This window comes from Anolis sagrei, chromosome 8 (genome assembly GCF_037176765.1).
Source record: "Anolis sagrei isolate rAnoSag1 chromosome 8, rAnoSag1.mat, whole genome shotgun sequence".
In the NCBI taxonomy this organism is placed as follows: domain Eukaryota; kingdom Metazoa; phylum Chordata; class Lepidosauria; order Squamata; family Dactyloidae; genus Anolis; species Anolis sagrei.
The window spans coordinates 25,498,752-25,513,908 of NC_090028.1; the positions used below are offsets into that span (position 1 = coordinate 25,498,752).

At 41.6% G+C, this 15,157-nt stretch overlaps 1 protein-coding gene across 1 annotated transcript in view; it reads left to right on the plus strand.

Moving 5' to 3' along the window:
* Window positions 1-464: 464 nt before the first annotated feature.
* JPH3 (junctophilin 3) overlaps window positions 465-15,157 on the plus strand; it is a 116,327-nt gene continuing 101,634 nt past the window's right edge. The window contains exon 1 of the mRNA XM_060788046.2: window positions 465-2,103. Coding sequence (XP_060644029.2) covers window positions 1,722-2,103 — 382 coding nt within the window. The 5' untranslated portion in view covers window positions 465-1,721. The remainder of the gene's footprint in view (window positions 2,104-15,157) is intronic.

A 15,157-nucleotide genomic window follows, 5' to 3' on the forward strand; every position in this document is an offset into this window, starting at 1 on the left:
CCAAAAAGCAGAGTCCCATCAGAACAACTTGTGCTTGGCTGGAAACTCCTTTTGCTAATTCACAGTGGGAAATGTCTTGATGGAACCCCATGAGAAAACAAATTAGAAGAAATCAGGAAGAAACTTCTTTTGGAAATTGGAATCTTCAAAGGACAATAGATTCCAATTGTGGAAACAATTGTCCTTTGTGGCCGACAAGAACAGGCTTCAAGAGGGAGCAATGATTCAGGACCAATGATTACCTGTAAAGAACCTTTGCATAATGATGGCCATTTCAGGGCCTTGTTGATCAGGAGACACTGACCTCAAAAGTCATCTGGTGGTGGTGATAGTGGTGGTGGGGAATTTCAACCCCTCCCAATTTATTTATTTATTTATTGGCTAGGGGCCTTCTGGGTGGCCTACTGGGGTGGATGCTTTGGCCTCCTGTTCTCCAAGGAGGAAATGCTCTGAATGGAATGGTGCCTTGCGCAGCTCCTGTACCTTTAAATCCAAGGAGCTTGCGCTGAGACACAGAGAGAGAGAGAAAGGGAGGGAGGCAGAGAGGAGAGCTTGAGAGAGCGAGAAGAGCTAGGATCTGTTCCTCTTAATAAGCAAGATTGACATCCTTTTGGGAAGAAGAAGGCGGCAGCGAAGGGGAAGCGAGCTGGGGGATGCCAAGGGGCTGCCACCCGCCTCCCAGCCTGGAGCTACAACAAGCCATCACCCATCCTCTTTTTGCATCCTTCCTTCTGCATCTTTTTCCCTTTGGCGGAGAGGAGCCAGCAGGAGACCCAACCCATCCATCCTCTTTTTGCATCCTTCCTCCTGCATCTTCTCCATCCGCAGAAGGGGCCAAGCCCTTCTCCAAGGAGCCCCCCAAAATGTGCAGGGGGCCTAACAAAGGAGGAGTGAGTGGGGAGTGAGTGAGTGGGAAAGGCCAGTGGGGCGAAAGCCTTCAAGGGTTGGGGGTGAGGGTGGGTTGGGGTCCAAGAAAGGATGCGCCCATCTCCGCCTTGCATGTACGTAGGCATGTATGCATGCCGAGGTGTGTAGGTGTGCGGCTGTGTGCCGTGCGTGTGCGATAGAGGAGATGGCGATGAGAGGGAGCGAATGTGCGTGAGATTGAGGCAGTCACAGGCACTGCATTGCTGCTGTTACAGGAATCTCCCCAGAAAACACACACTCTCTCTCACTCTCTCTCTTGCACACACAGACAGACACACACACATACGCCAAAACCGTCAAGATGTTGCTCGGGATTGGACGAGTTGATCCATTTCACCATCAAAACAGCAGCAGGTGGAGGTCACCAAAGGGGATTTGAGACCTTCCTTTGCCTTGGGTCTATGGGCAATCTTGGCTCCTAAGGATCCTTCTTTTTCCTTCTTCTTCTTTGGCCTCTTCTTCTTCTCGGCCTCCTCCTATGCTTTCAAAGGAGACCCCTTTGCACCCACAAAGGCCTGGTTTGCTGCTTTCCATCCTATCATCCCTCCTGCTTGGGCTGGATACAGCAGGAAGGCAAAAGGCCGGACCCACAGAATGTGCAAAGAGCAAGAATTGACTCTGGCATCTCTTCGATTTTGGTGCATTATTTAAGGTGGTGTGCTCTTTTCTTGGATTTTTTGGGGGGGATATTTTTTGTTTTTGTTTTTGCTGGTGGATCTCCTCCTCCTCCTCCTTCCCCTACCGCCGCCTTTTTCTTTTCACCTTTTTGAGCATTTGCAAACCGAGTTACATGCATGTCCAGTGGGGGAAGGTTTAATTTTGATGATGGAGGGTCCTATTGTGGCGGCTGGGAGGACGGCAAGGCGCACGGCCACGGAATATGCACCGGCCCCAAGGGCCAAGGCGAGTATGCAGGCTCCTGGAGCCACGGATTTGAAGTGCTGGGGGTCTACACCTGGCCAAGCGGGAACACCTACCAGGGCACCTGGGCCCAGGGCAAGCGCCATGGCATCGGCCTGGAGAGCAAAGGCAAGTGGGTGTACAAAGGCGAGTGGACGCATGGATTTAAGGGACGCTACGGGGTACGCGAGTGCACCGGCAATGGAGCCAAGTACGAAGGCACCTGGAGCAACGGCCTGCAGGATGGCTATGGGACTGAGACCTACTCCGACGGAGGTAAGGGACACATACGTTCTCATCATCTTTCCCTTTTGTAGATAGCTAGCTACACTTTGCAAGTTTTCACGCTCATTGAAAGGGTTGGACTAGATGACTCTAGAGCAGTGGTTCTCAACCTGGGGTCCCCAGACGTTTTTGGCCTTCAATTCCCAGAAATCCTACAGCTTGTAAACTGGCTGGGATTTCCAGAAATTGTAGGCCAAAAACATTTGGGGACCTCAGGTTGAAAACCACTGCTCTAGAACAATGGTTCTCAGCCTTCCTAATGCCACGACTCTTAATACACTTCCTCATGTTGTAGTGACCCCCAACCATAACATTATTTTCATTGTTACTTCATAACTGTAATTTTGCTACTGTTACGAATCATCACATAAATATCTGATATGCAGGATGTATTTCCATTCACTGGACCCAATTTGGCACAAATACCGAATATGCCCAAATCTGAATACTGGTGGGGTTTGGGGGGAGAGGGGACTGATTTTATCATTGTAGTGTGCTGGGATTTATAGTTCACCTACAATCAAAGAGCATTCTGAACTCCACAGAGGGAATTGAACCAAAATTGGCACACGGAACTCCCATCACCAACAGAAAATACTGGAAGGGTTTGGTGGGCATTGGCCTGAGTTTGGAAGTTGTAGTTCACCTACATCCAGAGTACTGTGGACTCAAACAATGCTGGATCTGGACCAAACTTGGCATGAATACTCAATAAGCCCAAATGTGAACACCAGTGGACTTTGGAGAAAGTAGGCCTTGACATTTGGGAGTTGTAGTTGCTAGGATTTATAGTTCAATTACAATCAAACAATATTCTGAACCCCATCGACTACAGAATTGGGCTACACTTCTCATATAGAACCCTCATGACCAACAGAAAATACTGTGTTTTCTGATGGTCTTTAGCGACCTCTCAGACACTCTCTGGCAACCCTTCCAGGTGAGAAACTGGACTAGATAACTCTAGAGGAGACATGGGCAAACTTTGGCCCTCCACGTCTTTTGGACTCCAACTTCCACCATTCCTAGCAGCTTCAGGCCCCTTTCTTTCCCCCCTCAGTTGGAGCAGCTGAGGAGGAAAAGGAAGGGGCCTGAAGCTGCTAGGAATGGTGGAAGTTGGAGTCCAAAACACCTAGAGGAGGGCCAAAGTTGACCCATGCCTGCTCTAGAGGACCGTTCTTATGCTATGATTCTCTGTGTCATGCACCTTGCTTATCAGAAACACCCAAAGAGAGACATCCTTTTTCCTGCCATTGGTTCAGCTGGGGTCAGCACTGTGTCTTAGTGCTTTGCTTAAGCCTCACAGCCTCTGAGGATGCCTGCCATAGATGCAGGCAAAACATCAGGAGAGAATGCTTCTGGGACATCTCCAGACAGCCCAAAAAACTCACAGCAACTCAGTGATTGCGGCCATGAATGCCTTCGACAATACAAAAGGCCCCTATTTGCAAGAGACAGTTTGCTTGCTGGAGAGACTCTTAGGGCCCTTCCACACAGTTGATCAAGGGAGAAAATCCCCCAGTGTCTGCTTTGAACTGGGTTATCTGAGTCCACACTGCCATCTATTCCGGTTCAAAGCAGATAATAATGTGGGATTTGATTCAGCCGTGTGAAAAATGCCTGCTGGTTCTGGAAAGAGTTTGGAGAGCCAGCTCTAGGCCTCTCCTTGGCATCCGAAACTCCCTGCATGGCTTGTTTGCAATCTCCTTCTCTCTCTGCCTCCAAGCTGCACTGGCCTCGCAGGATTACATATCAAGTCGATAAGTTTGCGAAGCTCTTCTAGGGCAGGATTAGCGTTTGGAAAGGGGTTCGTAATAATTGCCATGGACAGGCACAGAGGGTGCGTCCACACTGCGGTTTGATATCACTTGAACTGCCAGGTGTGGTTTGTGGTGCCAAAATGCATTTGTTCTACATTGCTACTTCTGCTTTCCATCGATGAGTGCATCTAGAGCAGGCTTGGGCCAACTTGGGCCCTCCAGGTGTTTTGGACTGCAACTCCCACAATTCCTAAATTGTGGGAGTTGCAGTCCAAAACACCTGGAGGACCCAAGTTGGCCCATGCCTGCTCTAGATGCACTCATCAGTGGGAAGCAGAAGTAAACAAGGGCGACCAGGAAGAATGCAATTGATCCCAGTCACAAACAAAGGGATATCTAGGTGTCTGATGCAGAAATGCAGAATATTTTTATGCCAAGGCACAACAAATCCGGGCATTTAGTGTCTTGCGTCCGGCGGTGATCCAGGCCTTGTGTGTTTGCTGCTTTGCCGTCCATGTGATGTAGGTGGAGACAGAGCCACCGAGACCTTTCTGAGGCTTGAAGGAACACAGTTTATTTTCCAGACTTGGTCAGACTTGGATGGAAATCCGTTCCAAAAGTCAGAGCCCCGAACAATACGAATTCTCTTCTTTAGATACCTTCCCTTGTTACAAGCAGGCAAACTACATGCATAGTCAGTTCTACGTCACAGAGATAACCTATGGTCCTCTCAACATAGGGCACAAACATTGGTTCTTTTAAAGGCATGGTTACAGGTAAACATTATATTTTCAGCCCATCCGTCAAGAGGCCCTACCATTCTCCTTCCATTAGGCTTAGTGTCAGATTGTTCCCTGATACCTAGAATATTATTATTATTATTATTATTATTATTATTTACTGACACAAAAACACAGTATGTCACAGCAAATGAGATCTATCTGTTGGATTTCGTATCACAAAATTACAAGTCGAACACTTCCCAAGCGTCTAGGACTGCGTGATGTATTATTATTATTATTATTATTATTATTATTATTATTATTATTATTAGAAACACAACAAGATAACTCCACAGACACTCTGCTGGCTGTTGTATTGGATCGCACTTCCCAAGTGTCTAGGATTGTGTGATGTATCGGCGAATAATGCGTGCAGATCCCAGGAAGGTGGCCATTTGCAACTGTCAGCGCCGATTGTGTTTAAATGCAGGCCAAGGTCTTTAGGCACTGCACCCAGTGTGCTGATCACCACTGGGACCACCTTGACTGGCTTGTGCCAGAATCTTTGCAGTTCGATCTTTAAATCCTCGTATCTTGTCAGCTTGTCCTATTATTATTATTATTATTATTATTATTATTATTACTGGAACTATTATATTATAATATTAAAATTGTTATAAGCAACTGGAAAAGCTGACACGAAATGCAAGATACTCCATTTAGGCAGAAAAAAATGAAATGCAAAGATACAGAATAGGGGACGATGCCTGGCTCGAAAGCAGTACGTGTGAAAAAGATCTTGGAGTCCTTGTGGACAACAAGTTAAACATGAGCCAACAATGTGATGTAGCGGCAAAAAAAACCAATGGGATTTTGGCCTGCATCAATAGAAGCATAGTGTCTAGATCTAGGGAAGTCATGCTACGCCTCTATTCTGCCTTGGTTTGACCACACCTGTAATATTGTGTCCAATTCTGGGCACCACAACTGAAGAGAGATATTGACAAGCTGGAATGTGTCCAGAGGAGGGCGACTAAAATGATCAAGGGTCTGGAGAACAAGCCCTATGAGGAGCGGCTTAAGGAGCTGGGCATGTTTAGCCTGAAGAAGAGAAGGCTGAGAGGAGATATGATAGCCATGTATAAATATGTGAGAGGAAGCCACAGGGAGGAGGGAGCAAGCTTGTTTTCAGCTTCCTTAGAGACTAGGACGAGGAACAATGGCTTCAAACTACAAGAGAGGAGATTCCATCTGGACATGAGGAAGACCTTCCTGACCGTGAGAGCCGTTCAGCAGTGGAACTCTCTGCCCCGGAGTGTGGTGGAGTCTCCTTCTTTGGAAGCTTTTAAGCAGAGGCTGGATGGCCATCTGTCAGGGGTGCTTTGAATGCAATATTCCTGCTTCTTGGCAGGGGGTTGGACTGGATGGCCCATGAGGTCTCTTCCAACTCTTTGATTCTATGATTCTATGATTTGAGCATTTAAAGATGTAACTGCAAAGACTCTGGCACAAGCCAGTCAAGGTGGTCCCAGTGGTGATTGGCACACTGGGTGCAGTGACTAAAGACCTTGGCCTGCACTTAAAAACAATCAGTGCTGACAAAATCACTACCTGTTAGCTGCAAAACGCCACATTATTTGCTGATACATCACCTGTGAGCTGCATATCTGCACACATTATTTGCCAATACATCACATAGTCCTAGACACTTGAAAAGTATCTGACGTGTGGTCCAATACAACAGCCAGCATAGAGATCTTGTTTGCTTTGTACTAATCTGGTTGTGTATCAAATAATAATATTTATTTATTAATTTATTTCCTATATTTATACCCTGCCCTTCTCCCCCCGAAGGAGGACTCAGGGCGGCCTAAGAAAGGCATCATACGATGCTAGCATCATAAAAACAACCACAGTACAATCAAAATATTAAAAATATTGAAACAACAATTCAAACAATTAATTAAGACACATCCATTAAAATCGAAATCCAGAAACCAGTCCGGGTCAATTCATTGCCATAAGTTGTGTGATCTTCTTCCACTTGCTGCTCACTGATCAAACGCTTGGTCCCATCACCAGGTCTTGATTTTCCTTCTAAAAGACAAGAGGGAGGTGGCCAATCTGATATCTCTAGGGAGGGCGTTCCATAGGTGGGGAGCCACTGCTGAGAAGGCCCTGTCTGTCATCCCCATCAACTACATTTGTGATAGTGGTGGGATCATATATTTAATATAAATATAATAATAGTATATTTTAAATTGTATATGGATGCTTTTATGTTAAGCCGCTTTGAGTCTCCTTCGGGAGAGAGAAAGCGGGATATAAATAATAATAATAATAATAATAATAATAATAATAATAATAGCTGACACGATACGAGGATTTAAAGATCGAACTGCAAAGACTCTGGCACAAGCCAGTCAAGGTTGTCCAAGAGGAGATCGTAACACTGAGTGTAGTGTCTAAAGACCTTGGCCTACACTTAATAATAAATAATAATAAATAATAATAAACTTTATTTATACCCCGCCACCATCTCTCCATGGGGACTCTGAGCGGCTTACATGAGGCTAAGCCCAACAATACAGCAATGCAAATAAACAACATACAACGACAATAAAATATAAAAATAAAAAATAAAATACAAGAAATAATATAAATAAGCAATTAAAAACAATCAGCACTGACAAAAAGCCACCCTACTCGAATCTGCACACATTATTTGCCAATACATCACACAGTCCTAGATACTTGGGAAGTGTCCGACGTGTGATCCGATACAAAAGCCAGCATAGCGATCTTGTTTGCTGTGTACTCATCTTATTGTGTATTTAATAATAAGGATAATAATAATAATCTATATAAATAAATATGTAATTTTCATTTGTGGGATTAACAGAACTCAAAAACCAGTGGGCGAATTGACACCAAATTTGGACACAAGACACCTAACAACCCAATGTGTGTCCTTCACTCAAAAAAATTGATTTTGTCATCTGGGAGTTGTAGTTGTTGAGATTTATAATTCACCTACAATCAAAGAGCATTCTGAACCCCACCAACGATGGAATTGAACCAAACTTGGCACACAGTTCTCCCATGACCAACAGAAAATACTGGAAAGGTTTGGTGGGCAGTATCCTTTGGTTTTGGAGTTGTAGTTCACCTACATCCAGAGATCACTGTTGGCTCAAACAATGATAGATCTGGACCAAACTTGGCATGAATACTCAATATGCCCAAATGTGTACTCTGGGGGAGTTTGGGGAAAATAGAATCTTGACATTTGGGAGTTGTAATTGCTGGGATTTATAGTTCACCTACATTCACAGAGCATTCTGAACCCCACCAACGATAGAATTGGGCCAAACCTCCCACACAGAACCCCCATGTGGGCCACAGCAACGCGTGGCAGGGGATGGCTAATAATAATAATAATAATAATAATAATAATAATAATGTTGATGATGATAATTTATTTGTAGCCCGCCCTGTCTCCCCGAGGGGACTCAGGGCGGCTTCTAACATCATAATAAAGGCAAGCATCCAATGCCTGTATAGACAATACCTGTATTTACAGATAACAGCTCATTCTTTTGCCTTTACATTGAACAGATTTCTTAAACATTCCTTTGCCTTGTAGCTACTTGCATCTACACATCTAAACCTTATATTTCAATGTGCAATGCATGCAATATATATGTGTGCTTAGATATATATTTCTTACTACATCACTATCAATTGTCGGCGTCCATAATCCGTTGCCTGCCATGGTCACCTGACTGTCTTGTAGTCGGGTCATTTCGGAGAGGAAAGCAGGAAGCCGCTCTCTATAGCAAGGCCACCTTAGACTTGTAGCATCAGCAACAACTGGGGATTTTATGGTGACGACTGAAACACATTTTCAGGAGATCTCTTTAGGTGTTCTTGAAGGGAGAAGGATGAATTAGCAAAGGAGTGGGGGAACATATTTGGAGGAATTCAATGCCGGGAGTCTTATCAAGGGAACACAGCTGCCTTTCTCCTCCAAGAGGCTGCATCCTTTGCTTGCTTGCATTCAGTGATAGCTTCCCAAGCTAGCCTTGCCTTATCCTAGGCCTCCTTGCAAAAACCCTGCAGCAATACCCAAACGGCAAAACAGGTGCATACAATTTTGCAAAACCAGAAAGGGAAGGCGAAAGAGATGGATGGGGAAACATAGCATAGCACTCGTTTCCTTTTTTAGATCCCATTTTGTATTTGGAATTAATATTGAATGTATGGGTGTCTGCCCTCAAGTTGCCTGTCAATGAACAGTGATGTTCTGAATGTCATAGTGTTTTCTTAGGGAAGGAGTGCTCTAGTTCTTCTGAAACGGAACCCATGGCACTCAGTATTTATTGGCAGCCTCCCATTCAAGTGCTAACCAGGACTGACCCTACTTAGCTGCCAAAAGCAAACTCAATCTGGTACCTTTAGCATATTTAGGCTATGAATAATAATAATAATAATAATAATAATAATAGTAGTAGTAGCAGATACATACATATCTATGAGTATTTAGGTTATGTATGTATATATCTATGGGTATTTAGGCTATGTATGTATGTGTGCACACACACATATATGGCTATGTGTATATATACATATCTATAGGAATTTAAGCTATGTATGTATATACATATCTATGGATATTTAGGCTATATCTGTATATACTTATCAATGGATATTTATGCTCTGTATATATATACATATCTATAGGTATGTATATACATATCTATAGATATTTAGATTATGTATGTATATACAGATATATGGCATTTAGGCTCTGTATGTTTATACATATATGTGGATACTTAGGCTATGTATATACATATCTATAAGCTATGTATGTATATACATATCTATACGTATTTAGATTATGTATGTATATATATATGGGTATTTAGGCTCTGTATGTATATACATATATATATGGATAGGCTATGTATATACTTATATATGGGTATTTAGCTATATATGTATATACTTATCTATGGATATTTATGCTCTGCATGCATATACATATCTATGGGTATTTAAACTATGTATGTATGTATGTATGTATGTATGTGTATATATATATATATATATATATATATATATATGGGTATTTAGGCTCTGTGTGTATATACATATCTATGGATACTTAGGCTATGCATATACATATCTATAGATATTTGAATTATGTATGTATATACATATCTATGGGCATTTAGACTATGTACATGCACATGTATGGGTATTTGGCTCTGTATGTATGTAAATAATCTATGGTTATTTAGGCTATGTATGTATATGGGTATTTAGGCTATGTACGTATATGCATATCTATCAGTATTTACACAATGTGTATATATGTGTGTATATATATATATGTGTGTGTACTTAGGTTCTGTATATATACACACCTATCTATAGGTATTTAGACTATGTATATACAGTATATACATATCTATGGGTATTTAGGCAATATGTATATGCATATCTATAGGTATTTAGACTATGTGTGTACATATATATAGGTATTTAGATTTTGTATTTATATACATATATGTGTAATTGTGTATGTATGTGTGTGTGTGTATATATATATGAGTGATAAGCACACAGACATATTGATGTGCATATAAATTCAGTGCATCCTTCTGAGATTCAGAACACAGTGGTGAGAGGTGCTTCTGTCTTTCAATCACCCATGTATGTATGTATGTATGTATGTTTGTATGTTGTATCCAAATGCATACATCTGTTTGAATCCATTTTCTGTGTTAGTGCCTTCATTGCTTCCGAAAGATATATTATATCCTGACTATAATGTGAAGGGCCCAGTTATGCAACAACAACAATATGCTAATTCTCTCTCCTTTTGGCTCTATAAGAGGCAGCCTTGCCATTCTTAGACCTAAGGAAGGAAGCAAATAAATGTAGGTGGTAAAAATAATTTAGGGGAAAAATATCTGTCCAAGTAATAGAAAATGTGTGATACTACTTTAATTGCCATGACTCAATACTATGGACTCATAGAAGGTGTAGTTTTATAAATGCTGTTGTTAATTTTGTTTTTGTATTTGTATATATTTTAATATTTTAATGTTAGCCACGTTGAGTCTCCTTATGGAGCAAAAAAGCAAGATAAACATAAACATAAACAAAAACAAAAACATAATAATAATAATAATAATAATAATGAATTTAGCCATCTGTGCCAAAGAGTAGTGGGGCCTGACAATACTATGAATATGTTTTGAAGGATTTTGACTGTGATTTTTTTTTAGTGCTGTTTGTGTTTCATTCTGTTTTAATGTTTGTATATTTGTATATTTTGAATTGTGCACAAATGCTTTTATGTCAAGCCGCTTTGAGTCCCCTTTGAGGGGATAAAGTGGGGCATAAATACATATAATAATAATATATAATATATAATAATATTTTAAATTGTATGCTAATGCTTTTATGTCAAACCACTTCAAGTCCTCTTTGGGGGGGATAAAGCAAGAAATAATAATAATAATAATAATAATAATAATAATAATAATAGAATAATATATAATAATATTAATATTTTGAATTGTGCACTGATGCTTTTATGCCAAGCCACTTTGAGTCCCCTTTGGGGGGGATAAAGTGGGGCATAAATACATATAATATATAATATATAATAATATTTTAAATTGTTTGCTAATGCTTTTATGTCAAGCCGCTTCGAGACCCCTTTGGGGGGATAAAGTGGGATATAAATACATATAATAATAGTAATAAAATATATTATATATAATAATATTTTAAATTGTATGCTAATGCTTTTATGTCAAGCTGATTTGAGTCCCTTTGGGGGGGATAAAGTGGGGTATAAATACATATACATATACATATACAAAATTGTATGTTTATGCTTTTATGTTAAGTGGCTTTGACCTTTGGGAAGATAAAGTGGGGTAAGAAGGTAAAGGTTTTCCTCTGACATTAAGTCTAGTCATGTTTGACTCTGGTGTGTGATGCTCATTTCCATTTCTAAGCCGAAGAGCTGGCGTTGTCCGTAGACACCTCCAAAGTCATGTGGCCGGCATGACTGTGTGGAGCGCCATTACCTTCTTGCCAGAGCAGTACCTATTGATCTACTCACATTTGCATGTTTTCAGAATGCTAGGTTGGCAGAAGCTGTGGCTAACAACAGGAGCTCATTCAAACCTAGAACCTTTTGGTCAACAAGTTCGGCAGCTCAGCGGTTTAACCCACTGCACCACCGGGGACCCAAAAGTGGGGGTATAAATATATAATAATAATAATAATAATAATAATAATAATATAATCTATAGAAATGAAAAAGGTAAATGTCCGTTTGTGACAGGCATCATATCTCCCAAACTACTTCACCGATTGCTACAAAATTTTGACACTATGCAACATACATACTGGCGAGTGTTTTAATGTATTCACATACCTACTACTATACCAGAGTCACACCTAGGACAGGTAAAAACATGTCCTACTTCAAAAACAGTGCCATCTGTTGGTCATCCAGGCAAATGCTAATTATCTAAACTTTACATCACCAGTGCTCAGGACTGTCCCCTCTCCTTCCCTCCGTGCTTGCTCTTTGGCCAAGGGAGAAAGCTCCCACCAGATGCTAGAAGTGGCGGTTGCCTCGCCGACGGAAAGGAAAGGAGGAGGAGAGCAAGATATTAACTGTCCAAATGCATCTCTCCCTATGAACCATTGCGGAGATTAAGATCCTCCGGGGAGTCGCTGCTTTCTGTCCTGCCATTGTCACAGGCATGATTGGTGGGGACGAGAGACAGGGCCTTCTCGGTGATTGCTCCCCGGCTATGGAACTCCCTTCCTGGTGAGATCAGGTTGGCCCCCTCTCTTCTGTCCTTTAGAAGGATGGTAAAAACTTGGCTGTGGGACCAAGCTTTCAGGCCAGGGCAATAAAGCAGCAATAGGAAAGATTGCCAGGCCAATTAGATTTGACGTGGATGATTAGGATGGTTTTAAATGGTGTATTTTAATATTTTGATAAATATTTTTTAATGTTTATGTATGTATATAAGAATTTGTGTTTGCTGTATATATGCTGTGCTCCGCCCTGAGTCCCCTTCAGGGTGAGAAGGGAGGAATATAAATATTTTAAATAAATAAATAAATAAATAAATAATATGATAAACTATCTATCTAGCCACACACAAACACACACACACACACACACATACATACTCATACATACACAAATGATAGATATCATAAATCTGAAAGAACCCTCCCAAAGGCGACCCAGTCCAACTCTCTTCTACCATGCAAGAAGACACCATCAAACCCCTCCAGACAGATGGCCAGGCAGCCATAGATATAATAAACCACATACATATCTGTCTCTATATCTACACATAGGGGCGGTTCAACCATTACGCAAAGTAAGCATTCGCAGTATAGTTGATTTTGCCCAGGGGCGCTCTTGAGGCACTCTTGGGGGAAAATAGACCTTGACATATGTGAGTTGTAGTTACTGGGATGTATAGTTCACCTACAATCAAAGAGCATTCTGAACTCCACCAACGATGGAATTGAACCAAATATGGCACACAGAACTCCCACGACAAACAGAATATATATATCAGTGATTGGTTGGGGGATACTGTTTTTTTCTTACCATTGAAAATTACCTAGGGCCGCCTCTGTCTACACAGACAATGGAATGACAAAAAAACCCCACAAGCATTATGTAATTACATATATTAGAAACCATCTCTTTTCTTTCTTATCCATTTAACCAGACAGGACCACAGCAACGCGTGGCTAGGCACAACTAGTATATAATAATTATAATAATATTTTAAATTGTATGCAAATGCTTTTATGTCAAGCAGCTTCAAGTCCCCTGATTCCATCGCACTGAGCCACAGCAGTTGAAGGGATGTCAAACTAGATTAATTCTCTAGTGTAAATGCATCCTATGCCTCCTTCCTTTGGTTCACCTGAGGATGTAAACAAACCCATTGAAATGTCAGCCAAGCTCTGGAAGGGTATTCCCTGCATTTGCTGAACTGCCAGAGAAACCGGATGTGCCTTTGGGGCCCATGCTCTACTTCCCCAGGAAGGAAAGAAGGAAAGAAGGAAAGAAGGAAAGATGGAAAGAAGGAAGGAAGAGCCAGGCAATCGGGGCCTCTGAGTCGCCCTAATCCCCCCTGGGTTATTAGCCGCATCATTTCCTCCCGAGCCATGACAATTGCCTGCCACATGCTCTTCCGTGAAAAATCAGCCATCCTATAAGCAGATCGCATCTTTAAAATAGCCAGTTTAGGGAAGCTTATGTGTGCTTTAGAGCCAAATCTCCCGCTCCCTGAGAAGGGAAAGAGGCCAGCAAGAGACCACTGTTCATCTCGCCATCTGTCCCTATATACCACCTAGCACCCATCCATCCATCCATCTAGCCACCTACCTACCTACCTACCTACCTACCTACTTACTGTAACTATCCACCTAGCTATCAATCTACTTATCTGTCTACCTACCTAACTACCTACCTATTTCTATCTATCTGTCATGTCTGTCTGTCAATCAATCAATCTCTCTATATATCTGCCTATCTACCTATTTATATCTATCTATGTAGCTATTTATCTGTAGCTCTATATCTGCCTCTTTAACTATCTACCTATTTATTTGCATCTGTTTATCTACTTATCTACCTATTTATCTATATCTCAATGCCCCTCTATCTAGCTATCTACATATCTATCTATTCAGCTGCAACTACCATTCTGTCTTTCTATCTTTCTATGCATCTGTCTGTCTGTCTATCTATCTGTCTGTCTGTCTGTCTGTCTATCTATCTATCTATCTTTACCTGTCTATCTCTCTATATCTGCCTCTCTTTCTAGCTATACCTATTATCTATCTGCTTATCTATCTATCTCTTTATCTATATCTCTTGGCCGGGATTTTCTCGGTCACTCACACTTTTTCTATGAGCCAGTGAAGTTGTTGTGTCAGCTCAGGTCCTCCCTCTTTAAAGATTTCAGCAGGGATCCCATCAGGCCTGCTGGCTTTGTTATTTTTTTTGTTGGTTGATGGCATTGCTGACTTCTTCCAAACTAGGCAGTGCTGCAAGCTCATCCCTGGTTTGTTGTTGCGGGATTTGTGAGAGAACCTCTTCGGCCACATTGGAGCTGCGGTTCAGGAAGATTTGGTAGTTTCTTTCCAACGTAGTACAATTGATTTTTGGTCCTTCAGGAGTTTGGTTCCATCTGATGAGCGGAGAGGCTGTATGCCATGGTTTCTTGGTCCATAGATTACCTTTGTGGCTTTGAAAAATCCCTGAGCATCATGGGTATCTGCCAGGTGTTGGATTTCTTCAGCCTTCTTTGTCCACCAGATGTTCTTGAGTTCTCTTGTCCCTCTTTGGACCTCAGCTTTTGCGCTGGCGTAGATCTTTTTGTTAGCAGCACAGTTGATGTCTCTCTGCCATGTTCAGAAAGCTTTCCTTTTCTTGTCAATTAGCTGTTGGATCTCATTGTCATTTTCGTCAAACCAATCTTTATG